The sequence below is a fragment of the Rattus norvegicus genome, chromosome 1 (assembly GCF_021556685.1).
Source record: "Rattus norvegicus strain SHRSP/BbbUtx chromosome 1, alternate assembly SHRSP_T2T, whole genome shotgun sequence".
Classification (NCBI taxonomy): Eukaryota; Metazoa; Chordata; class Mammalia; order Rodentia; family Muridae; genus Rattus; species Rattus norvegicus.
In genome coordinates, this window is record NC_141534.1 from 165,259,339 (window position 1) to 165,286,457 (window position 27,119).

At 49.0% G+C, this 27,119-nt stretch overlaps 1 protein-coding gene and 1 long non-coding RNA gene across 11 annotated transcripts in view; one reads left to right on the forward strand and one right to left on the reverse strand.

The window, feature by feature from the left end:
- LOC147996891 (uncharacterized) overlaps window positions 1-4,480 on the forward strand; it is a 31,601-nt gene extending 27,121 nt beyond the window's left edge. The window contains exon 3 of the long non-coding RNA XR_015651992.1: window positions 2,248-4,480. This is a non-coding gene — a long non-coding RNA (uncharacterized LOC147996891). The remainder of the gene's footprint in view (window positions 1-2,247) is intronic.
- Window positions 1-26,878, reverse strand: part of LOC134484906 (uncharacterized) — a 31,102-nt gene extending 4,224 nt beyond the window's left edge. The window contains exons 1-6 of one of the 10 annotated variants that reach the window (XR_015651982.1): window positions 26,767-26,821; window positions 21,588-21,669; window positions 20,764-20,929; window positions 20,140-20,229; window positions 17,794-18,072; window positions 13,607-14,337 (exon numbers count right to left, since the gene is read on the reverse strand). Coding sequence is in view for 1 of the 10 variants with exons in the window: in XM_087607397.1 (XP_087463523.1) it covers window positions 6,749-6,864; window positions 17,794-17,913; window positions 20,140-20,152 (249 nt within the window). In the remaining 9 variants the exon portion in view is untranslated. Of the gene's footprint in view, window positions 1-6,748; window positions 6,865-13,585; window positions 14,341-16,400; window positions 17,314-17,793; window positions 18,073-20,139; window positions 20,230-20,763; window positions 20,930-21,587; window positions 21,670-21,856; window positions 22,055-24,564; window positions 24,729-26,766 lie in introns of those variants that run through there. The other 9 variants (XR_015651960.1, XR_015651974.1, XR_015651966.1 and 6 more) reach the window with 9 other exon arrangements.
- Between the last annotated feature and the right edge of the window lie 241 nt (window positions 26,879-27,119).

Here is a 27,119-nt window from a genome sequence, read left to right on the forward strand (position 1 = left end):
TACACACACATACACATACACACATACACATACACACACATACACATACACACATACACACACACACACCACACACACATACACACATACACACACCACACACACATACACACATACACACACACCACACACATACACACATACACACACCACACACACATACACACATACACACACACCACACACATACACACATACACACACATACACACATACACACACACCACACACACATACACACATACACACACACCACACACACATACATACACACACATACATACACACACATACATACACACACACATACACACAGACACACACACACACACACACACACACACACACACACACACCACAGTGTGCATGTGGAAGTCAGAGGACAAGTTTGTATTTGTGGGAGTCTGGTCTCTTCTTCTGCCATGTGGGATCTGTATATCACACAGCTTCCTTACCTGCCAAGCCACCCTCTGGTCCATCTTGTTTTTTTTTTTTTTTGTTTTGGGGGTTATTTTGGTTTATTTCTGTTGTTGTTTTGTGTTGAAGACCCTCTAGTGATTCCGATGTCAGTCCTAAGAACCAACTTGGGAACTAAGGGACTTGAAAAGATGCTGTACGGTGGACAAAGTTCTTCCACACAATCCCCATCTGTAAACCCTGGGGTGACGTTTCTAGGTGATCACCAAACTCTTCCCCTTTACAGATGTGGAAACTGAGACTCTCACTGCTCTCACCCGTGGTCACACCACTGAAGCCTCATGTTGGCTCGGTGAAAATTCCAGTCATCCTACTGTAGACTCCCGTGTGGGCCATGCTGACATCTCAGCAGTCACTGTGTGATGAACACTCCTCCCCTCCTGCCAAACCAAATGTGTCCCTAAATATTTCTCTCCCACTCCCCCACCTCCGTACTTTCCCCTGTCTGGAAGGATTTCTCAGCCCAATCTGCCAGCTGCAGGCCTTGCTATCTTCCAAAGCTGCCACCTCCCTCGCAAAGACATTTCCATTCCCCACTCTTTCTCTTCCCTGAAGTTGGAAAGGCTCCTGAGTGCAGCCTGCCTTCAGCCCCTGCCTGCTGCTTGCTTCATGCTCAGGCTACTGCACTTCCCAGTTTGACTGTTCCAGGTATTCTTTCTATAGAGGAGCCCTTTGCCCAGCTCATCTCTGACCTTCATAGGCAAACCTCTTTCAGGAAGTGCCCCCTGCATCTCTAATCATGTGCCATGGAGAGCCCTTTCTCTGCTGCCAGGAGATGCCAAGGATACCTCTATGTGAACACAATCATAAGGTATGGACTCTGGGCCAACTAGTCAGGTTGAATCTCAGCCTCAGAGTGGGCAAGTCCCCCCAGCAGGCCCTCCCTGCCTTATGTTTCTTTCCTGTAACACGGGGAAATAATGGCTTCTACTTGAGAAGTTGTGGTAAGGATTAAGGAATTAATTCAGGTCGAATGTGCGGTTTGGGGCCTGCACACGGGGAATATTGATTCTTTCTCTGTGGCTTATTAATTCATTTGACAGTCCTGGGAAAATGCTTGTCAAACTGGACAGAAAAGAGGATTCCGGGAAGATGACAGAAGTGTAAGCATTGGGATTCTCTCTCCCAAGTGCCACAAGAATTGCGTTGGTGGGTTCTGTCTGTTGCGGCTGTGGTAGAAATCTGGAATCTGTTTCAGGGGAAGACTTGGTTCATGAACTGTTTGATTTCAGTCCACTGTAACTGCTAACCCAAGCAGCAGCGACCTGAATCCATCTTGTGTAGGCAACTGTGCAAGTGTGTGCCTGGAGTGAACTATACACACAGCTAAAGAAGGATGTAGTTCTCAGTACAGGCTCAGTCCTGACCTTTGACTCTGTCACTTCTGAGGAAGAGACACAAAGACACTGGGATCCTTTGTTGGTGTGTCTCCCCACATAGTGCAAGACTCTGCCTCCATGAAGCAGCTACCAGGGACTTAACTGGTATCTTTCCTTCTCCTTAATTTTTTCCCCTTTGTCCCCACTGGGAGCCACAAATTAAAGATCATTTATTCTAAAGGAACAGTGTATATAGAGGACACTACAAAGTGACCACACACAGCCAGGGAAGGCACATACCTTAGGCTGATCCTTGTAACAACTTTGTTATGTTTTGTTTGTTTTGTTTTTGTTTTGTTGAAACAAAGTCTTGCTATTCCAGTTGAGGCTGCCCTAGGACTGTGTAACACAGTGATCTGACACTTACATTCCACTGCCTCTGCCTTTTCAGAACTGGGAGTGCAGGCGTGTACCACAGTGTCCAGCAGGACAGCTGTCAGTCAAGAGAGCACCCAAGCAACTATCCACCCCAAACGCTGCAGGGGACAGCCTTCATTTCAAGACCTACTAAATTACTAGTTTAAAATATCAAGTTTTCAACAGAATACTACAAGGTTACCAAACATCAAAGCATGCCCCATTTGAAGAAAAAAAGGGGGCAGGGGGAGGCTGCTGGGTAGGTGTCTTTGTAGGTAAAATGTAAGACTGGAAACCTGCAATCCCTGTAACCCATATGAAAGTGGAAGGAGAGGCTGGTGGCACAGAGTAGTCTTCTGAGTGTCACCTGTGTCATGGCATGTGCACACATCCCATCTGCCATCCACATGTACAGTAATACTAATACTAATGATACTAGTAGGTAAGTTATCAGAGGCCAGGCATGGCGGTGCATGCATTTAATCCCAGCACCCAGGAGGCCAAGGCAGAGGTAGAGGTAGATGGATAGATGGATCTCTGTAAGTTGGAGGCCAGCCTGGTCTACATAGTGAGTTCAAGGACAGCCAGGGCTATGAAGAGAGACCCTGCCTCAAAAAAAGGAAAGGAAAATATTAAATGGAAACTGGAAACTGTGAAAGACCTGACAGCCGACCTATTCTAGAATAGAATATTTGCTTTAAAAAAAAGCAAGGGAAAGTGAAGAAAATGATCACGAGTTAAATGGAAATAACCAAGAAAAGATGTAAAAACCTCACAGTGAACTTAGAGCTGAAAAGTACAATAACGGAGATGGAAACCACTCCGGGGATGCAGGAAGTAAAAGAAAGAAAGCAACACGGAAGTCAGGATGATGGAAATACATCTGAGGAACAGCATCAAACCATTAGAGAAGCGTAGACAGAGCCATCAGCCAGTGAATCGATGCATCATGAAATCTGAAAAGAGACATGGATACAGAGAATGTTTGGAAAAGAAACGTTTAGGTACTTTACAAATTTGATTAAAAACACGGAGATAAACATCTGTAATTCCAGCAAACTCAAAGCAGGTCCAAGGAGGACCTTAAGAGGGGCCTACGTGGAGATATTATAGTTAAATTATCAAAAGCCAGATTCAGAATCTTTGAAATCTTGACAAAAGCAGCCTATAGACCCATCCTCAAGGGGATCACAGTAGGAAATGCAGCAGGAGCTCGGAAACTTCCGGATGCCTGAGGCAGTAGGACAGAGCCAATCAGGAGGCTGGATGCAGTAGACAGAGCCAATCAGAATGCTGAGGGAAAAAAACTGTCAACCAAAAATCCGGTGTCTCACAAACTTTTAAAAATGAGGCCGAATTAAGACATTTCCATCCTGTCCTGCAAGAAACATTGAAGGGAGTTGCCTACTGTGAAAGAAAGGAGTGCGGACAACAGCTCCAGCTGTAGGCGGAAGTTCCTGATCAAGATAAATGCACAGGCGGTTATAAACGCTAGCGTTGCAGTAAGGTGGTTTGTCAGCTTCTTGTTTTCTGTGTGTTTTGTTTAGTTTTTAAGGTACACACCGAGTAAATGTGTAATTCTGTGATTTTAATAACGGAAAGGGATAAGAAAGGACTGTTAAGGGACTCTGTGTGTGTGTGTGTGTGTGTGTGTGTGTGTGTGTGTGTGTGTGTGTGTGTGTGGCTAAGTTGCTATAAATTCAAATTAGAGCATTATACCTCTAAGACGTTAAACATAATCCCATAGCTCATAAAGAAGATAGCTGTTAGAACAGAAATGAAAGTAAATGAGGGAGGGATTTAAATATTTTACTGCCAAAAAGTCAGCCAGACACAGAAGAAAATGCACTGCAGGAAATAGAACTACGGGGCACATGTAAGACATATGACCAAACGCTAGAGTAAAGCCCTCCACATCAGAAGTCACCCTTCTCTGTGGGGGATACGCTTCAAGAACCCCAAAACTGAAGATGGTGCTGAGCCTTATGCATGCCGTGGTTTTCCTAGTTTTAAGCACCTATGGAAAAGGTTAATTTAAAAGTTAGGCAGAATGAGAGGGTAACAGAGCAGTCAGGTCGTGGTGGGTGCCTTTAATCCCGGCACTAGGGAGGCAGAGGCAGGTGAATCTTTGTGAGGTCAAGGCCAGCCTAGTCTACATAGTGAGTTCCAAGATGACCAGAGCTACACAGAGAAACCCTGTCTCCGAAACAAAATAAAACAAAGAGGTTAATGGAAACAGTTAATAAAATGGTGCTATGGAGGTCCTTATATCAAAGTGCTATGATAATATGTGAGTATTCTGTCTGCCTGTCTGTCTCTCTCTCTGACACAGGCAGGCATTAGGCAAAGATTGTGTTATATAATGGATATGATCGGTTATATAAGGAATAAAGATTATATTACAGGATGGAGAAGCTGGACAAAGGGGATATTTGAGTCCGGGGCAGGGTAGAGTGGAACAAAGTAGACAGAGTGAAATTTCATCTTGCTACTCTGAACAATTTAAATCTTTTGAGTTATTTCTGGAATTTTCCACACCTTAATTGACTGTGGGAAGTTGAAATTGTGGGAAAGAAAACTCTGGACAAGGGAGACTTGTATACTTATTATTTTTCGGGACAGGGTTTCTATATATACCCCGGTTGTCTTGGAGCTCACTCTGTAGACCAAGCTGGCCTTGAACTGCCTGCCCCTTGCCTCCCGTGTGCACCACCATATCCAACTTCATTTATTTACTAAGGTAGGGTCTCAGTTGTAGCTCAGACTGGCTTGGAACTTGCAAACCCTCTGCCTCAGCCTCCCCAGTGCTAGAATTACAGCTATGAACCACCATAGTAAATGTGTAAAACACATGATCCAACTACAACTCCTTTTTTTTTTTTTTTTTTGGTTCTTTTTTACGGAGCTGGGGACCGAGCCCAGGGCCTTGTGCTTGCTAGGTAAGCGCTCTACCACTGAGCTAAATCCCCAGCCCCTTACAGCTCCTTCTTGATTAATGATTAGGTTATCAAACAATAAGCCCACTTTATGCTGGAAACAGCTTATTAGAACTTAGCACACCTAATCTTGGAGACATCCTAGCTTAGTACCCTCACCTGCTGGAGGAGACTAGCTGTGCTTGTGATTGGCTGAAGGAGCTGCCCGACATGGCAGGAGAGCCAGTTTCTGCTGATCACAGATTGATTTTATATTATGTTGTGTTAATGTCACGTTAAAAATGATTAAGTAGGGACTGGGGATTTAGCTCAGTGGTTAGAGCGCTTACCTAGGAAGCGCAAGGCCCTGGGTTCGGTCCCCAGCTCCGAAAAAAAGAACCAAAAAAAAAAAAATGATTAAGTTAAACCTATGGTTATGTGTCAGGTATTGGAGGCACAAAGGAAGCCATTGGAGACCACTGATATGTGTTTCCCAGGAGAGATTAACTTGAGGTTCAAAGACACAAATAGATCGACAGTGAAAGAATGGGGAAAAGATCTTTCAGGCAATTACCAACCAAACTCGTCGGGCAGCTGCACCAGTGTTATGCAACTAGACTTGAACTGTAAACATCACTGTGGAGTCCTCCACAGTCCCAGGGACAGACCTAACAGACAGAGGCAGGGAGAGAATGAAGAAATAAATGACAGACAGATGGACAGACAGACTAACAGATGAAAAGCTGAGTTCACTGGATCTGAGCTCTGGAGAGAAACCTCACCCCAAGGGTGTAGCTTCAGTTTGACAAGATGAAAAGGTACAGATGGGACAAAGTAAGGGCTGCACAACCTCATTCTATCACTGAAGCTGACAGGAAGGGTTAAAGCTGGGCTCCGTGGTGCTCATCTTTAATCCCAGCTCTCAGGAGGCAGAGGCAGTTGGATCTCCGTAAGTTCGAGGTCAGCCTGGTCTACATAGTAAGACCCTATCTCAACAAACAAAAAACCCAACATAAAAGCCGTTATGAGCATCTTACCACGCTGAAACTCTGTAACAGATGGACAGGGAAACAGAGACTACAGAGCCTAGGAACACACTATGACTCTAGAGGCTTGGAGGGCCCAAAGGTGGTTTGGGGACTTAGAGCACCTTGCCTGCTCTCTGGACAGGTCACAGGGCTTTTGTAAAGCAGTAGGTATAATCTGTTAAAATTCCAACCTATGTGTTCCCCAGTCTGGTGGTGGCTGGAGGTCAGAGGCTGTTTTCCAAGTAGCTCTCACAACTGGTCCCTTTCCAGGGGTCTGGATACAAACCTGAGGCCCTTCCCTCCCCTCCCCCTCCTCCCCTCCCCCTCCCCCTCTCACTCCTTCCCCTCTCCTCCCCTTCCATGTCCCTCCCTGAGTCCTACATCCAGGAGCTGAGCTCACATACACTTCAGACAACAGGTAATGCTCCCACCACTGTGGATCAACCTGGGAGCTGAAAGCCCTGAAGATTCACTTACAGTGAGACACTTTAGCCCCATTCACAGCCCATTTTAATTCCAGAGACTGAGGCCCAGGAAGAGGGGTGACCATTCTGTACTGTTTCTATTTCAGCATTCCCACCGCCTCTCTCACCTCTCCTGCTGTCTTTATTCTCTGTCCACCTCTCCGTCCACCCCACGTGTTTCTCAGATGGTCCTCTGACACATGATCTAGGCTGGTCTGGGAGTTCACGGTCAGGTTGGACTCACCTACGAAGACAGATCACAGATCCGGATGAGTTTGTCTGTCTGCGAGCAATAGAGACCGAGCACAGTTTCCAGAGCAGTCAGAGAAGCTGTTATGGGTCAGGGGGGAAGGAATCCTCTTGGACCCAGAGGAGATGGCAAGGGGTGCTTAGCAAAGGAACAAGGTGACCTAAGAGAGGGAAAACCTGCAAGGGAAAAGGTGGAGCAAACAATGTTTCAGCGTGGGTGGTTAAGGTACAGGGAATGAGGGGCTCCAGTGAGGTTAGCCCTGAGAGAAGAGGGGGAAGCCCTGGGGAGTCTCGCCTACCTCCAGCTAGCCTGTTGGTCACCTCCCAAAGGCCTGGCAGTGCTCTTGCCTTACCTGCCTCCCTCCACGTGCATGTGGGCACTCACTCTCTTCCTGTGAGCTCTACCACTTCATTCTCTCCTCTGAGCCTAGCGGTTCTTGCTAGGAACCCACCCCTTCCTATGCACCCCTGTCCTGTCTTCCTGCTGAGGACCCCAGTATCTCCTTCCATGGTATATAAAGGCACCAAGTCTTCAACATGGACCCAAAATCCCTGGCTTTGCCACCGCTGACTCTGACACTAACTGCTGTGAGTACCATACCGGCAGGGAGATTTCTAGCCACCGGAACCCTTCTGACCGTTGTTTCATTGGCCCCTCTAGATCGCCCAGGTGTGGAAAGACGTCCATTTACACTGTGGTCCAGAAATCTCACCACATTAGGTATCCCAGATTGCCAGTGAAGCCTGGGGCCCTTGTTATCTCATCCGGGGGGGGGTAACTCTGTTATCAGAGGGTTACGTGCAAAGGGCTGCGTATTCTTATTACACAGCTTAAGAAAATAAAGTATTGAAATAAGCTTATTACTTTCCGTCCCAGTACAAACAGAACTCTGAAATGCTGCCATCTCACAAGGTCCATCTCCATGCATAGCAGAGTCAGTGGTAGGTAAGAGCAAACGGGTTTTATCAAGATATTTTTTTTTCAGGTTTTTAAATGATAGTTCACAGTAAGAAGCACATAGTACCACAACTGGACATGAACATGCGCACACACACCATATTTGAAAGAGAAGTTTGACAGACGGTGCCCACCTGTATTACACTCTGATAGTTTCTTTTCTGCCCCATTTTGTTAGGAATATCAGTGGTGTAGGGACTGGAGCTGAAGCCGTTAAGAGCACTGACTTTTCTTCCAGAGGACCTGGGTTCAATTCCTAGCACTCAGCTGGCAGCTCACAACTACCTGTAACTTCAGTTCCACGGGACCTGACGGTCTCACACAGACATATATGCAAGCAAAACACCAATGCACACAAGAACTAAAATAAAGAAAAAGGGAGAACTAACAATGGTGGTCACAACTGTGAGTTGATTTCACCTCTCATTGACCATTATAATGGGAGATGTGGAAAGAGCTGTTTTAGTTTTTCTCGTGTTAAAACAAGACAAGACATAAGGAAAAGAATTTTTTCTCAGCCTCCCTGCTCAGCTAACTAAATGGAATTCATCACCTTCCACACTTCTCTAGAAGTGCACAAACAGACCTCTGGTCCTTCCAGGCTACTGAGGATGTCATACTGGCCCTTCCTGTGTGAGCAGAGGAAAGTAGCCCCGCCTCCCTCTCAGTCCTGCCAGCTCAGTGACTCTGTGCTCTGCTCTGCCTGTTGCCAGCCCCAGCACCACAGAGCGCAAGGCTTTGCATGAAGTATAGACACAGTAAATGCTCACAGAGGGATAGACTTTAGACTCCAGGAATGTTAAGACCATGCGCAGAACCACTGTGCCAACCAGACATGCTGTCACACTCCCGTCATACGACATTCTGGAGGCTGAACCCTGAGGATCTTGGGTTGGAGCCTTACTGGGATTATATAACAAGACTTAATGAACCAACAGTGAACAAACAAACAGAATTAACCTAAGGTCCAGAGGGGATGATAATTACATGGCGGGAACATAGACTACTCTAACCAGAGTGAGCATGGGACCACCAATCATGGAAGCATGGTGATTAGATACCCAGAAGGTGGACATGGAGGGCCAGAGACTATGTCAGTGGCAATGCCTCCCGGCTGGGATTTCTCTGACTCTCAAGGCTGCTTTATGAACTTCTTGATAAGAAGCACTGCTTTGCTGGTCTGGTGGTTATTCGGGAGCAATTAGGACTATTGGGACTGATTGATGGCACAGACTGTGTTCCCTCTGTGCCTGACCTGACTCCCTTTGTAATCAAATGGCTGACCAGCATTGATGTTGGGACCTATTTTTCTGGGGGCCTAGAAGACAGAGTCCCTGCTCTGGCCTGGGTGTGCATGGTGACGCCTGGGCCAAGGCCAAGGATACGTCAAGAGGGATTCTCAAAGCAGGACAAATTGCATCAGAAACCTGGATTTCACAGATGGGGAAACAGGCTCAGAGAGGGCAGGAGTCCAAGTTCACAGACCATGCTGTGTCAGAGGTCCAGGGAGAATCTACTTTCTTTTTTAGGCTCCTTCCTAAACCCCACAGGTCACTCGGCTCACAAGTAGAAGGGCTGGTCCTTGAACCCTAGCCTCTGACTGAGGCCCCTGTCCTTACTGTTACTCTGTACTATCCCCTTATGTCTCTCCTCTGCCTCATGTTCTGGGACATGGCCAGAGCAGGAGACTGAGGGTCCACCAAATATGGGAGGGAGTGGAGGAGGGTAAGCCTTGCTCTTCAATGGGCACATGGCAGACCTGGCATCACCAGGTCAAGGGAGTTGATTGCAAACTTTCTGTAAGATAAAGACAATCATTTCTTTGGAAGCCAATGGAAGGGACTCCCTGGCATCATCTCGGAAATTGGCAGCATTGTGCGCACATGGCAGCTTCTCTGAATTCTCAGAGGCAAGGTGTAGTAAACCCTGGTGATTAACAGGGATGGCCTCGCCTGCCAGCTGCCCCCAGGGCTGAGACAGGAAGGTAGTGAGCAGGGGGCAAGGAACTTTGAGTCAGGCATTGCACAGAGTCACAGTTGCTGGTGTTGACTCTAGGTGCTCACAGCAAGGCTCACAGTGAGCTGTCTGATGTCATAGGTGGGAAGCCAAAGCGGTATGGGACATAGGGACACAATGGAATAGACTCTGTCAAATCCCGTGAGAGCAAGACACAGACTTATGCCGTGGGCAGTTGGACCTGAGAGCCCTTCGGTGGCCTCCATGTTTGCACATGTGTCTCATCTCTGCTGAGGGTCCCAGTGGGTTGGCCATCCTTTTGTTAGGCTGTGCTGGGTCCTCTGAGTGGGTCCTGGTCCCAGGTAAACACCTATCAGAATCTTCCCAGCGCCTCATCCAGTCTCCATTCCTCCATATTCCCGAGGATCACCACAAAAAGTCCCAGCTGCCTGCCTCCACATCGAGTGCCTACTTCCAGGCCCAGACAGTGACCGCCCAGGCTGGGTAAGATTTGGATGCTGTGGTGCCTTCCACTCTCTCTGCCTTGCTCTGTTTCCAACGTGCAGAATGCCCTCTCCCTTGAGCCCTGGGGATTGAAATCTAGTGTCTCCAGGAGCTGGGAGCACAAGCAAGTTCTGTTCTTAGAACGGTGGTGGAGGTTAGGGGGTGGGGAACATCAAGAAAAGAGGTAGCTTGGGGAGGGAGAGAATGAGAGGTAGGGAGGTCAAGCTGAGGTCATACCCAAGGCCCATTTGGTGACAGGGGTGGGGTGGGGTGGGGTGGGGTGGGGGGGTGGGGTGTGTGGCATTCCTACCTCTGTTTTACAAATGGAGGCTTTGGAAGAAAGAGATTATTCAGCTGGAGGTAGAAGTGATAGTGAAGTTAGTTTTATGCCATCAGCACCTATGATGGGGGCCCTGGGAGATGGGAAGTGTTGACTTAGCTGGGGCTCCCAGCAGACATGACATAATTGTGACCTTAGTCCTCACTGGCTCACAAGGAGAACCCTGTTGTTATCATTCCCTTCTTTTAGTAAGCAGGAGGCTGAGACTTGAATCCAGCGTTCCACATCAGAGTCCCTACCTTTAACTGCTTCTCTCAAAAGCGGGACTGTGGAAGCTGGCCTAACCCTGGAGGGACACCCACCAGCCTGGTTCAGTGCACTCCAGGTTGGGGCACCCCAGACATGGTAGATGACCTGTGCTGATATTTTTTGTTTATCTTCTGGGACACAAGCCAACTGTGAGTCTGTTCAAATAGTAGTCGCTCGATGCTTGCTTGAGGCAATCAGCTAATGTGGAGAAGAGAGAGGAGAGGGTGAAAGGGCAGGGCAGGGACACACACGCGAGCTTCAGGAGCATTGTAGGTCATAGTGAGAATCCTGTGGATAGTGAAAGAATTTCATCAGAATCGGCATCCCAGGAACAATTTCACAAGAGGAATGTTTTGGCCCACAACTGACAGTGAACTTTCTGCCCCAGCCAGAACACCTAGTCTGATGTAGCAAAAGAACCTGGGTCTGGGTCCTGGGGTAGGCCTTCCTGCCTGGCTCAGGGCTGGTTCCCTACAGTCTAAAGAAACAGCCTGCTCCACGGGCCTGGGTCTCTCTGAATGTCCAGGGCAGGGGCTTGGATAGTCTGGTTTTCAGGGTCTTTTCAGGCCTGCATCCTTGCTCTAATGCTGACTCCTTAGTGAAGCTCACTTTTCAAAGACAGGAAGCTCCTGTTGCCACACTCCTTAGAGGACAGACGTTCCAATGGTCTTTACCATAAAGGACGACCTGGGGACTACAGGAGAGAAGAGGACTGCTGTTCAAACATGGAGCAAAACAAGCTGCAAAATACCCACAGCTGTCTAAAGCGGACCCTTCTCTTGCCCTGGGCCCAGAGTCTGTCTGAGCATCCCAGCAATTTAATGGCTCATATCTGATGGGCATCTGTCCGAGCAAGCCATGGTACCACACCACCATGCTGCTGCTGAAGTGAATTATGCAGGGTGGTAGAGGGGAAAGTCAAGGTCACGTCCTATTGTAGCGCTGACTTCTGGTGTGTGCATGTGCCTTCTCTTCCCCAAGATTCGGTGTCCTCCGAGGACCACATTGCTGCACTGTGTGAATGAAATCAAGGGCAAAGCTCTTATAATGGGGTAGACATTGGGTCCCAGGGAAAGGAAGTGGACAAAAGAGGGATCTAAATGACCCATGGTCAAAGTCTGATTCTGTCGCTCATCATTATAGTTAGAATTGTGCTCCCCACCTGCATTCTCTCTTAAAATCCTAGATTATCTTAGATTGTAAATATCTGGGGCAAGGTACAAGTGACAATGAGGTCAGCAGGCTAGACTCTGATCGCACACGACTGGTATCTTCACTGGGAAGAGAGATTTGCTTGTGACCCCACATGTCGAACGCCATGTAACTATAAAGATGGCCGTCTACTAACCATGGAGTGAGAACTCAAAAACCAAGCCCCAAAGGCCAGTGATGACATACAGTTAATCCCAACACTGCGGAGGCAGGTGGATCTCTGAGTTTAAGGCCAGCTCATAGAGTGAGTTCCAGAATAGCCAGGGCTACAAAGAGAGAGAAAAACCCTGTCTTTAAAAACAAAAAACAAACAACAAAAAAAAGCAAGCCTGCTAACTCCTTAACCTTGGACTCGTAAGAACTGTAAGGTAATGCATTTAACACATTTGTATGGTTTGAGTCCCTAAGAAGAGGTCTGGTGCATAATAGGGCCTTAGCAAATGTCCTTAGCCTATCTTCCAAGAACAAGAAGAGTAGCTGGCTGACTAGGGATATTGCAGAGTCATCCTGTGTCAGCATGGATCCAGGGCACCCTACCCTTGACTCCACCCTCATCTACAGCCCAGATTGGCAACCAACCCTGTGTTCGCCCAGCCCTGGCCTCGGGACTGGCTTCCAGCCAGGTTGGTTGGGAGCTGGGTACATAGTGGACTTTACCTATGCCCAAGTTCACAGCAAACCTGCCCTGGTTCATAGGCCATCTTGGTATAAGGCACGGTTGCCAGGGAGTGGTAGAGAGGCCACAGAGACAGGAGCTAGGGGACCCCCCACGCTGCAGTCTTGGCTGGGATCAGCACCTTAGTGTCACACTCTTCCCACTACCAGACTGTTTACAAGTCACTCCAAGCCTTGGGGAAGTTACAGGGCTTGGGGTAGGGAGACCGTGGGATCCAGGAGTCAAATCCCAGCAGGGCCACTGATGGGCTGTGTAGGCTGTGTGACGCTGAGCCTTCCTTCAGTGGAGACTAGTCGGGCCCAGATGGATAGACGGAGGCTTCTGTAATGGGAAGGTCATCTCCACCCATAGCGCTCCCAAGGCCTTCCATAATGGCATCTATTGTGACCAGTACACAACTGACTGCTTAGAACTGTTCTGAGTCAAATTCCTGGAGAGCCAGGAAGTGTGCCTGTGGGCAGGAAAGCTGTCTGGCACATCCATCGACCAGAGCTTCCTTCCTAAAACATGCCCCCTGCAGCTCTTGGCAGCCTGAGAGCATAGGTAACAGCCCTCAGCTCCCGCCCTGAAGCCCTTGGCTCCCTCAGTGAGCTAGTACTTTCTAGCATTTGTTTCCACCGAAACTTGTTGGCATTTTCATGTTTTCAGTGGTCTCCCTGCCCCTTTCCCCGAGAAGAATGATGATCGTGTAGCATGAACTTTGTGTTGGTCACTGTTCCATCTCCTGCCCCAGGAGTTGCCGGGTGCTGAGCCCTTGCAAGACTTGGGCCCTGAACTGCCTATTAGCGGTGATAAGGAAAATGAAGGAAGGACAGACATATGGACACAGAAACGCTGGGGTTGAGTGATCCGGGCTCTCAAATGGAGAAGCCATAGCACCCTAGGCTTAGTTTACTATATACACTAGACCAGGAAGGTAGGGTTATTGATACAGATATGCGAGGAGACAGAGTTATTGCATACAGATAAACAAGAAGGCAGGGTTATTGCATTCAGATAACCAAAAGGGTGGAGTTATTCCATAAAGATAAACAAGGAGGCGGGGTTTATGATGAGGAGCTGAGGCAGGAGGCAGGTCTAGCTAACCTGATAAGAGCAGTCTGTGGGAGAGCAGTCTTCCGGCTGGAAACATCTTGGTGGGGGCAGACAGCTATGGTGAACATTTTCTGTACACAATGTCAATATTCACACTCGAGGCTTTGCTACTCCCATGGGACCGAGGAACTGGTCCTTGTCATGGCCCTGCATGTGTCAAACAATTCATATTCCGTACAAGTGTTTACTGGCTCCCTACAGCCTGGTACATAGTAGGATTTCAGTCAGTCTTTGGGGGAGGAAGAGCAAGAGAGAGGGAAGAAACTGTAGATCCTTTGTAGTTAGGCTTTATTACGTTTGGGACTGTTGCTTTAAGTCAGAAGCCAGTTCTGTTTTCTAGAGACTTCCATCTGATGCAGGAAAGAGACACACTGATTGTTAACATGACCTGCTCCTTGACAGAGGGAAAGAGGCCCCAGGCTGAGGGCATGAGAGCTGGTGGCAGCTGATGGCTTTAGGCTTTAGGGAACAGGGAACCCTGCTGAGAGAACATAGGTTACCAAGAATTAGAGGGGCCAGATAAGGGCAGCTTCTCAGCAGAGAACAGTATATGCAAAGGCAGAGGTTGGGAAGTGCTTGTGTGGTGTTTGCAGGCGTGTGTTGCTGGTGTTACAGATGTGTGTTGCTGTGTACAGGGTATGGTACAGGAATGTGCTGGGCTGGGATCTGGTGGGACCCAGCTTTGAAATGTACAAATTCAGCCTGTGACTTCTCTGGGCCCTCAGAGGCCTTCCCCTGATTGAGAGTGAGGGCTGTCCAGGGGCAGCCAACCATTACCACGTGTCTGCCCAGACAGAATTTCCTAGGTGAGCTTAGTCTCCTGAGCTGGTGTCTCTGTCTCTTCGTCTCTGAGGCTGGGGTATAGGCCCAGCTCAGCCAGTGTGGCTTCAGTAGCTTCCTGGAGTAGCTACACCTGTCCTGAATCCAGTTTCCTCCTCAGACAGGCAGCTGAAGGCCATCAGGGCTTTGCCAGTCTTGCCTACCAGAGCTGATGTTTGGGCAACTGGAGGTGAGGCAGGGACAGCATTTGGTATACACTGTCCTCTCACCCCAGCAGATTTGGGGAGGGATTCTTTCTGCTTTGCTTGGCTGAAGATATAGCTGCTGGTCATTTTCTAGGTTTGTCATTGATGCTCCTGGTGACCTCAGGAATTCTTCTGCTTCCTCCCTGCCCGTCTCACCTGATAGACAGTTACACCATCGCTTCCTTGGCTTCAGGGATGGGAAACTTTCTCCCTTTGTTCTGGACTCCAGAGACATAGAAAACTCAGTCCTGTCCAGTGGGGACTGGAACTACTCTGTTCCACGACCTGGAACCCACCATCTCTGTCCGCTCCAAATGAAATAAAAGAGCAGCTGCCACCCAGAGCTTCTTCTTAGCCCAGACCTTGTGACCCTACTGAACACTGCCATTGTTTTCCTCAGTAACTGTTGTTGGCAACACTACCAGATAATAGTTCTTATTCCCATTGTGTAGAGGAGAAGACTGAGGCTTGATCAATCAGATTTTGCTCCAAAATTTACACAGCCAGCATGAAGGATCCTTACCTAAATAGATCTGGGTAAAAGCCACTTCCCGGCTCTGCTGTCCCTCATTCTGTATTTATTGCCACTGCGGCTGGGTTTGGGGGTCTGCTGCATCCCAGGTCTATCCCTGGATAATTGTGCATTATTTAAGTCAGAAGAGACAGAATGGGGCTTTCCATTAACCATCTGACTGTGAGGCTGATCTTGGGGTCAAAGGCCTCATTCCTGGGGTCTCTGGAAGATTCTGGGGCTTACCATCAGTTTTGGTGAGTGAGGAGATCTCTGCCCAGCACCCTCAGAATATTCTTTTCTTGGAGTTAGCTTGGCAGAACTCTGGCCTGGGATTCCAGACTCCGGCCCTGACTATAGATGGATAGGCAGTGCGTTCTTGAAAAGGTCTCTTCCCTTTTGGGTTTGTTTGTTTGCTTGTTTTTGAGACAGGCTAGCCTTAAGCTTGCTGTTTAGATAGCCAAGGATAGCCTTGGACTTGTGATCTTCCTACCTCCACTTCTGGAATGCTGGGTACAAAATATACTGCCACACCGGATTTTATGCGGTACAGGGCATTAAATGAAAGGCTTGGTGCATACTAGGCAAACACTCTATCAACTGACCAACATCCTCAGCAAGTCTTCTCTGCGAGCTGTCAGATTGCAGGTTTGCAGACATGAGGCTGGGACAAGCACTCAGAGCAACAGTGACTGTAGATGACTCAAGCCCTGTCTTGGTTGGGTCTGGAAGGGAATGTGGTTCTGAATGGTCTGCCTCACCCCCTCCAAGGCTGCTCCTCTGGTAGGTCTACCCTGCATCTCAGATCATTTAGAAAAGCAGACAGTGATGCAAGCGGGAGGGACTCAGAAGGGCTGAGGTCACTGTGGCTGTCTGCCCGATAGTGTGGCGATGGAGGGTGTCCTTGGACACGCCCACTGCTAGCCAGCCCCAGCTTCCATCCTGTAAAACAGTGATAATGACAGTACCTATTGATGGAGGGTTATTAATGACTGGAATAAAATAGGGACTAATTGGAAGCATGTTTGTAACACACATGGCGCCAAGCCTGGGAGGTAGTCAGCGTTCATGGTCATGACAATGTAACGATGGTGTTGTAATGACAAAGAAAGGGAGAAGGATGATGCCATCCGTGACACTTCCGGACTCCACCCTGTGCATCTTCCTGGGTACCTACCCAAGACATTCCACATGTACAAACACGTCCAGAGAAACCAAGTAGCCAGGGCCTGCCCTCTGAATTGGGAGGGAGCCAGATACTGGTCCTCAAACAGCACCCAGTGGCTGTGCCCTGAGCATGTGGCAGCATCAGCTTTGAAAGAACTAAGAACTGCCCAGGGGAGGCAGTGCTTGGCTGCAGTATGATGGGGGAGTGGGAATTGGCCTAGCGAACAGGATTTCTCTTTTCTGTTTTAAAGGCCTTCCTGGCAGGCAAAGTAACAGGAGCAAAAGTAGAGGGGTGTGAAATAACCTGCCAGACGTGGGAAGAGGCACAATACCGTTACACGGGTGGGGGCGAGGGGCAGCAGGGACATGGGGATGTTTGGGTCAGATCTCGAAGAGTCTAGGGTACTAAATGATTCACGACCCAGCTTGCAGGCCACACCAAGCTCTTTCGTACGTTATACAACAGACATCCCAAACAGCTCCTCAACCCGAAGCACTTTTGTGGTGGACGCCTTGGGTGCAGCCCAGATGCCCCCGAACCCCAGGCTGTGTCACTCCTTCCTTGGTTGCTGAGATTTCCGGTGGTAGAATCTGTGGTTAATGTTCCCCACTGCCACTGTCTCCCCATCACGTGGTGTGGGGGATGGGGTGGGGTGTTGCCCAGGGCTCTTCCCTCAATTTGGGATAATCACAAGAAACCATTATAGAGGCTGGGGGATGGCTCAATGTGTAAAGTCCTTACTGTGCCAGACTGAAAAAACAAAAACAAAAACAACTTAGGTTTGGATCCCCAGTGTAACATCCAGGCCCAGAGGCAGCCGTGTGTAAGCCTAGAGCTGAGGAGATAAAGGCAGGTGGGTTGTAACTCACTGGCCAGTCAACCCATCCAAATTAGTGAGTGCCATGTTTGGTGAAAGACCTGAGCTCCAATACTAAATCGGGGAGGGGGGTGCTGTACGATGTCTTAGTAGTGAACTGATGTTTGCTGCCAAGTCCGACAACCTGAAATCAATCCCTAGGACCCATAAGGTAAAGGAGAGAAACAAAACCTACAACATGTGCTCTGATATTCACATAAAAGACTGGTGAGAGCTCACAAACATACGTGCGCGCGCGCGCACACACACACACACACACACACACACACACACACACACACACCACCAAACACACAAGCCATGCCAGCTCCAGACCTCTGGGAGGAGCAGGCAAAGGCCTTTGAGGGGTTTACCTGGAAGTCCAGTTTGTCCCTCTGCCCAGTCCTGCTTCTGAGGCAGATCTTGAGAGAACTTCCCCAAAGAACATTCTACCAGCAAGTCTCCCTCTTGATCTCCGTCCTCAAGAGCTCCACCTGTAACAACCATCATGCAGGGGTCTCCATGATGGGTGGCATCTCATTGAGGGGTGATGAGAGACCCTTCTTTCTGAAGGCATTTCTGTCCAGAGTGAGGGGATGCTCTGGCAGGACACATTGGAATCTGGCAGTCAGGGAGGATTTGATTGTTTCAATCTAGGAAAAAAAAAGATGTGAGCGAGAGGGGGCAGAAGGAGGGGATTGATCTGTAGGGACTCAGAGAACAGGGAGTGCGGGTGGGGACACTGAGTCTGGAAAGGATCTGGGAGCCTTGGAACATCAGGGCAAGGTGGAGCTGTCTGGGATCCTGCCCCAGCCATCCTGCCTGGGATGACAGGAAAGATTCAACAACAGACTCAGCTCAGTGAGCATCATGGCTACCAGAGATCTGGGTGAAGAGACCCTGGAAGTTTGTAGGAGATGGTGTGACCTGGGTATGTGTGGAGGTGGGATGACAGTAACTGGTGGTTTATAGAACATTCGTTTACCCATTGAGTTTATTAGCAATCAGAAAGACCAAGGGTCTTGGAGAGTAGGGTGGGCTAGTTGTTAACCCTTTGGTTGTTGAACCTTGCGGGGTCGGGTAGAGGGACATTTGCATGTAGCAGCTATTCCCAAGGCAGTAAGTGTCCTTGCACGCCAACGTACCACAAGCCCAGTTGCTCCCTCTGAAATCCTCCCAAGAACCTGCTAGACAGATACCTCAGTCCCTAGTCATAAAGAGGAAGCCAGGGCTCAGTGAGGTTCCCGCCTTGTCCGGAACCAGGCAGTGCCCAAAGACAGAGCTGGAGTCGATCCAGGCTCGTCTGACACATGCTTGTAATTGCTGGAGGGGAAATCGGGATCCAGAATTCTTGGCTCTTTAATCAGAGTCCTTTCTCCTTGCTTGAATGGCCACTTCCTATGATGAACTCCAGAATTTTTGATCACAAGCCAACTTCTTCCAAGAAACAGAGCAGAGAATGACCAGTTTATGGGGACTTAGGGTGGAGTGGGATTATCTTAGCAGGAATTTCCAGGCCTGGGAATCCCTCCAGCTCCTGGTTGAAACCCTGACACATATGGGAAGGACTCTGTAGCAGTGCAGCAGTGGTCTCTTCAGGGGATGGCACCTCCACAGTCAAGAGTGGGCCCCCTAAACCTACCTCACTTTGGGCCAGTCATTTCCAACCTGTGCCCTGCAGGGAAATGGTCTATCTTCAAGCATCTTTTTCTCAAAGTGTTTTTGTAGAGCCTGACCTTTTATGTTGAGCTGCAAAGGACTGTAACCTCCATTCTCTATGGTTTTGTGTTCCATGGCTTCAGTGACCTACTGTCTACCACAATCCAAATATATTAAATGAAAGCAAGGTATGGTGGAACACTCCTATAACCATGGCACTGGGGAGTTCAAGGGCAGGAGGATCACAAGTTCAAGGGCAACCTGAACTACATGAGACCTTGTCTCAAAAAAAACAAAACAAACAAACAAACAAAATACAAAACCAGTAATTTTACAGGGAAACTTCCAGAAATAATTTATAAACTTTAGATTACATACGGTTGTGAATAGCATGATGCTAGCCTCTCCCGTGATGTCTGTCTGTGCCTCACCCAGAAAGTGAGCTATCCTTCTGCACTTAGTGCACCCTGCATGGACTACCCGCCTGACGGAATCTAACAAGCACCACAGTGAGTGACAGAAAGCCCTGCTATGCCGAGTCAGGGTGTCCATGGTTTGCTCTCCTCACCTTGGACTGGTCCCAACCTTGCTCGTTCACACACAGGTCCGAGTTAGTCACAGCTGGACAGTGTGTTCAAGCCATCACTTCAACATGGACATGTGAGGTCTAGGGAGGACAAGAACCTGCCCAAGGCCACCCAGTACTCTGGTGTACAGCATGTTCTAGCTTGAGTGTCCCAACCAGCAGCCAGGTGCCTGTCCATGCCTCAATCAATGTGAGTTGTGGCATCGGGCCAGGGGATTGAGGGAATTTGGAAACAGACTTGAGTTCAAGGTCTGGCTCCTTGAACTCTGGACTTGCTGGGAAACTTTGGCAAGTAACCCTTCTCTCGGCTTCCATTTCCTTCATTTTGAAATAATGAGTCCTTCCTTACAAAGTTCTTGGGAGAATATAGAGAAAGCAGCATTGTGGGAGGCACACAGTGGGCCTGAGTTGGTCCAATTAACGATCGTGTTCATTAATATGAACACATGCCCGCTGGCACACTGTGGATACTCACGAAAGCTTGGCATCTCTAACTCTGCATGCAATCACTTCTGCTTCCATGGGTGGCTACAGGGGACTGGTTCCTTTTTTTGACGACCACAGCCTGGTAGATAAGAAGAGACAAAATCGTGACTGAGAACTTCGGAAAGAGTACAGAGCTAGCTTCTAAAATCACCTTCTCATGGAGGTTTGAAACAAAACAGAACGTGTTTTAAAACTTGTCATAGCTCGAACCTCCCTGATCATACCCAAGACTGTGGCAGGCCCTACGGAAGAAGCCAGAGCCTGCAGCTGGGTATCCCTCCTCTAGTCTCCATGGCCAACACTCTCCCAGATCCTAAGCAGGACTCAGTATGAAAACTAGGATGGCCTTGGTTAAAGTTGAGCAAATGTCAAAAATGTTCTTTTGGTAGCTAGATCCCATCTGGAACCATGGTAAAACAGAATATTCTAGATCTGGGAAGGTTCTTGTGTCTCAGAGACCTGATGACCCAAGAAGAATTCTCTCTAATTCCTGTCAAGGGCCTTCCTTCGTTTGCTTTTGTTTGTTTGGTTTTGGTTTTTGGTTTCTTCAAGACAGGATTTCTCTGTGTAGCTTTGGAACCGGCTCTGTAGACCATGCTGGCCTCAAACTCACAGAAGTCTCCTGCTTTTGTCTCCTGAGTGCTGGGATTAAAGGCATGCACCACCATTGCTGGGCTTGGATCTTCCCTCTTTTGTCCATCAACCACACCACGTGACAGCATCTGTGATGGCTTGCATGGGAATGTTCCCATGGGTTCAGGAGTTTGAATACTTCACTTCTAGTTGGTGGAACCATTTGGGAAGGATTAGAAAGTGTTGCCTTGTTGAAGGAAGGTGTCACTGGGGTGGACTTTCAGGTTCCAAAATCCATGACCTTTCCAGTTAGTTCTCTCTCTCTATGCCTTGTGGGAGCTCTTAGCTACCATTCTCATGCCAGTTCTGCCTATCTGAAGTCATGTTCCCCACCATGATGGTCATGGACTCTAATTCTCTAAAACTGTAAGCAATAAACTCTTCTGTAAGTTGCCTCGGTCATTGCATTTTGTCACAATAATCAAAAAGTAACTCTCTGTGTGTCATGGCAGGTCTCATCTGTTGTCCTCTCTGTCTTACTACACTGTCATTGTCCATTTAGCACCCAACCCCTGCACCAACTTGGGCCCAGGGGAGATCATACCTCAGCGACACTGTAAATATAGCAACCCCCTCAGAAGTACATTCTAAGACTCCCAGAACACATACATGCACGCGCGCACACACACACACACACATACACACACACACACACACACACACACACACACACACACACATAGTACAAAATACTACATATATGGCAGAGGGAACCTGGGAACAATGCAGGACCTGGGTTGGCCTCTTTGTTCATGACCTTCAGGCGGCTGAAGCTAAGGGAGGCATTGTGGGCTTTTATCTTACCATGTGGTCAGCCATCCACAAAAGCAACGATGGCACTCACTGTGTCAAGCAGGATGCTTAGCTCTTGCTGCTCCCTGAAGCCCTGTTGAGCAAGGGAGTCCCATTTCAATTCCCACTTTCACACCCGAAGAAGGAATCCTTAAAGGCATTACCAGGCTTTCCCAAGTATGCACATAGACTAGAGCCAGGAAGTGAATCCTGACACCTTGGTCCTCCCACCCCTCACTGTCTGTAGCACTCAGGAGAGTGAGCCCTGAACCTTGCCTGACCTGGCCTCTCTTCTGTCACGGGGTGTCCCAGGCAAAGGATAGATGCTTTCCTTATCTCGACACTTGCCACCTGCAGCAGACAGGTGAGCTGGCACCCAGGCTATGCGGGAAGAGCTGGTCACATCTCTCACCTGCTGCAGCATTCTGGAGAGCAGGCCCTGCACTTCACCTGAGCAGCACAGTAGAGCTGGCCCTAGTGACAGAGGTGCAGGGGAGCTGGCCCCGAGGACATATCAGGAGAGCTGACCCTGACCCTTGTTGGATGTGGCACTGGGTGAGCTAACCAGTGATAAGTTATTTCTGTGGTGAAATGAGTCAACTCAAGGCAGATTAAAATGCACAAACACAGATTGACTGGGAGTCTGCCCTCAGGTGGGTGAGTTCAGTGGTCCCAAGGAACAAGGTCAGAGACATTGCCATGGGGAGAGAGAGACGGGGGCTGGGGAAGAGAAAGAGAGAAAGTGTGCCCAGGGAGAGAAGGAAAAAGATGTCTGGATTATATAGGGAAGGGCAGCCCAGCCCCTGGACTGGAAAGTTGGGGTGGGGTATGCCATGTTGGGACTGAGGGATGCTGGGAGAACCCGGAGGCCAGGTCTGCTTCAGTATGTAAAATATGTACCTCAGCTCCTTGTCCTGGGTCTGAAGCCTAACAGCCAGGGCAGTGCAGGAGCGCTCGCCCTGGGGGCACAGCACAGGCGAGCTGGCAGGCTGACCACCCAGCTACCACCCAGGCCCAGACCCAGGGCTCTGAGTTGGTGCACCCCAACTTTACCCTGTCTATAATCGGCTTACATGTGTGAAAGGACTAGGCCCGCAGTGCCAAAGCTGCAGGATCTCCAAGACACAGGGAGACAGCAGGAGATCCAGCGAGGACCCAGTATTGATAGTGTAACAGAAGCCAGATGCCTTGAAGCAGACCAATGACTCATTGCAATGAACATTTGCAAGTAAAGATATGTGGACAAAAGGGTACATTGTGTGCCACACTGACACCCTACAGCCTCCATGACAGTTTTTTTTTTATTCTATCTTATTTTATTTTTATTTTGGCAGGCAAGGGTAGACAGTAGATATTGACGGGACGGGGAGGTGAGTGGGATTGGGGTACATGATGTGAAACTCACAAAGAATAAATAAAAGGTTAAAAAAACCCACTTGGGCCTCTATCCATATCACAGTGGTGACTTCTGGCCACCCTGAGCCAGTCAGTTACCATGTGCAGCAGCCAGGCAGGACTGCACTGGGAAACTCATTTATTTAAAAACTGGAATGTTTCAGGGTGGGCTTTATTAACTTGGGACTATTAAAGCCAGGCATCTTTACTTACATTTGTAATCCCAGCACTTTGAAGGCTGAAGCAGGAGGATTGCTGGTTGAGGATAGCCCGGGCTATTTCTTCTGTGGCTGGCTGACCACATTAGGTAAGATATGAGCCCAGACATTTTCCTCAGCTTCAGCAACCTAAAGTTCATGAACCAGAAGGTTAACCCAGGTCATATAGAGGGAGACTGTCTGCAAGAAACTAAAAGGAAATAAAAATGGACAAGTAGGAAAAACGAGGATCGGAGAGTATGAAGGGAGACCACCCAGGCTCGTGACGACCTGATCGAGCACAGCTAGACTGATGTTACCCAGAGCCCAAAAAAGTGCAGAAGAGCCAGTTACACAGAGAGGGATGCCCAATAGGAAATGTGCCCTGTGTCAAGGGGTGTGGCCAGGCCAAGGAACTGTGTAGAAATTCTGGAAACAAGACTCTCCTTCTGTCCCATGTCCTGCTGGGTTCCTCTTTGCTGGATCTAGGCAGAGGTCAAAGGGCCCCGGAACCTATTCAGCATGGTCTCTGAGTGCAGAGGGAAACTGGAGAGAGGAGGAGAGCTGGTCTGGAAGGACATGATTCACCTGCCCACACACATCATCTGCCCCACGCCCCGGTCTATCTACCCACCTTGCATGCCTCTCCTGGCATTGCGTGCTGGCTCTGCTCTGTTAGGGCAAAGGGTATTATTCCAGGTGCAGACACGGTTGCTTTTGTTCATTCACTGAGCACTCCAGGGAACCCTCTTTGGCACCCTGTACTCTGGGTGTTTAGGACTAGAAGCCATGGGCTCAGCACTGCCCTTGACCTGCACAGGAACTAACAGCCGTTGAGTTCATGCCTCAAGAGGCCATCAGGGCTGCTTTCTGTGTGGATCTGACAGCAGACATCAGAGGACATGGACACCATCCAACCAGCAGAAACCCATCTGCTGAATTCACCCAGTGGCTAACAAATCTTGAGGTTACATGTGACTTTGGAGACAGGAAGCTGTAGTCTTGCTGAGGAAGGGCTCTGCATGGAGCCCATCTGGGACTTCATGAGGAAACAAATCCCCAGCCACAGGGGAGCAAGTCATATAACAGCCTTTGGACTTCAGAACCCTAAGGTGCAGGGGGTGTCGGATGAGGCCATTATCAGAAGCTTGTCATCAGTTCAAGCTTAGCAGGGCACCCTCAGAGGAGCTGGACCTCCCTCTGGGTCTCAAACCTTAGTTGCACAGAAGTGCTAACCCATGGGATTCTGAGGTTCACTTGTCTTGGAGAAAACCAAAGTGGAATGCATTCCCCCCCTGCCGGTGTCTTCCCCCAGAGCCGTTAGCCAGCCCCTGCTTGAATGCCTCCCCAACTTCTGATTTCCTTCAGGACCTAAAGTTCCTTCCCTGCTTCCTTACCCTCAATTATCCTGCTCCTTTCCACTTTGACTTAATTACCACACCGGAGCCCATCAGAGCTCATTACCCCTGCTGCTCAGACTTGCTGTGAGGTTAACGATGCTGGCAGCACTCATCCGAGGGTTCCAAGCACAGTGGGGGCCTCTGGGAGCCCACTCGGGGATCTGCGAAAAGTGAGGGTTCTGCCGTTTGGATACACCCACCCCTACACTTGGTGTCTGAAAACATCAGTGCTCGAAGCTTACGCAGCTAGGATCTGGCTAGGTGGAGGTGTGGGGGATTCGACTCTGGACTGCCATCTCACTCAAGTCCAGATTTTGCTGTTGTTTGTTTGTTTTTGTTTGTTTTACTGTTTAGGTTAGTACCTTTTTCTGTTAGTTTTTACTTTCATTAGTGTTGCTATTGTGGCACCTATTATGACAATTTTTTTTTGGTTCTTTTTTTCGGAGCTGGGGACCAAACCCAGGGCCTTGCGCTTCCTAGGCAAGCGCTCTACCACTGAGCTAAATCCCCAACCCCTTATTATGACATTTTTACACATGTGTGATATTGCATTTGGCTTATATTCATGACCCTCCTCACCCTCTCCTATTCTTCCGACACCCATCCCTGCTAGCCTTCTTTCTACCAAATGGACCCCCTTTGCTCTCACACAATGTATATTTATACCTAGATTCTGCATGTAGGAGAAAATATGATGTTTTATTAGTCTTTCCCCACACATTCTCTTGTTTCCCCCAACTTTCCTCTGTAGTCTCCCTCCACTACTAGGCTGTCAACGTCATTTCCTGCAAGATTTCATCCGTCAGCACACTTGGATGTCTTTTTTCATGATCTGTGTGATTCCCAGAAATTCACGGCCCAGGTCCTCTATACCTGACTCCGAAAGGCTCTGCTCATTGGAATCGTGGGTTCAGCAGATGCCAGGGGAAAAACTGGCAGCTAAGCTTGCCTTGTGGGAATGCTATCATGGAGATAGTCACTCAGGGCAATGGCCTGGCATACCACCCCTGCCTCCTTCCACAGCATAGATGCCTCCAGGCAGAAGGGCCGTGAAAACCCTTAGCTCAGTGCACAACAACCCAGAGCCCTGCCAGCCAGCAACAGAAGTCAGACACTAAGGATGCTCTTCTGGGCCTAGCCCTGATGCAGGCCAGCCCTCTGTCTAGCCCCAAAGTCAGAAAGGTCACAGCCTTTGAAGCCAGAGCTGCTTCTCTGCTGCAATGAGAGCAGATCTGAAAGTACAGCTCCATTTGCTCAGGACCAAGATATTCCCCACACAGCAGAGTCCTGTATCCTGCTCTAACCTCTTCGCTCCTGCATCCCCTAACTCGTCTGGCAGCAGGTCACTTCTTGAGTGATGTTCTTGTCTGTGAGTGTGTGAGCTTGTGAGCTGACACTGAGGATCAGAGCGAGCAGTGTTTGCCTGTGAGTGAGTAGAAGTATGTGCTCGTGCAGGAACAACACTGCATAAAATCAGAATCAAGCCAGAGACCGCTGGCCCCATCGGTCTCCAAGTCAAGGTGTGCGGTCCCAACAAGGGGCCCCAAGAGGAAGCCTTAGAGAAGGCTGTTTCAGTGACTCCAAGCCAGCAGACTCCCAGCCCTGTATTTTTTCCAGGGCCTGTGGGTATCTCGGGGTGAAGGGCCCTTTTGGCCACTAGGGAGGCTTTGCTGGGTTGGGGGAGCTGAGGGGATCATCTGGGTCATTCAGAGCAAACACAATCTCTTTTTTGTCAGAGCAAAACCATCACTAGTTGGGCTGGAGAGATGGCTTAGCAGTCAAGAGCACTGGTTGCTCTCTGTGGGACCCAGGTTCACTGCCCTCCTAGAGGCTCAGTGTCCTCCTCCTTCAGATGGTCACCTCACAGAGTCTCCTTTCTGAGGCTCCCGTCTTACAATGGCTCTGTGCCTACCTTCCTTCCTTCCATCCATCCACCCTCCATTCTCTCACGTCCACTATGCTGCCTGTCTGACTTCAGACACATTGTCAGCAGCTTCAGGACAACCCCACTCGATGTCCCCACGCTCTGTAGACTCAGCCTGTAAAGAGGGAGGTCACCCAAACCCAGGCCCACTGCTTCCTCCTTCTTGACTCAAATCACACTCCAACACTCCATCGACCAACTCCCAGAGATCTTTCTGATGTTCTCAACTCCCTGGGGAGTTAGTGTCCCACCTCAGCCGGGTGCTCATTTCTTACCTCCATTCTGGCATCTGAACAGTGTGGATCACCTGTCCTACTCACGGCTCCGAGTGTCATCCTAGAGGGACTGTGTGTAATGCCCTTGTTCAGGTATCCCTGGGGCCAGAGCCTGGGACAGGGTAAATATCACTAAGTCATGAAAAGTAAACTATGCAGACTCATGCGCCTGACCTCACTTCACTGAAAGAAGCAGGGTGGCATAGAGGGAGTGAGGAACGCTTTTATACACAAAAGTTAATGCAGGATTTTGCCATTCAGAGTCAGGAAGTCCCTGAAAAACCAAAGTAGTCTGGTTGCCATGGTCTTCACGCCATAAAGGCATCCAACAAGAAGCTAATTCATACAAATTA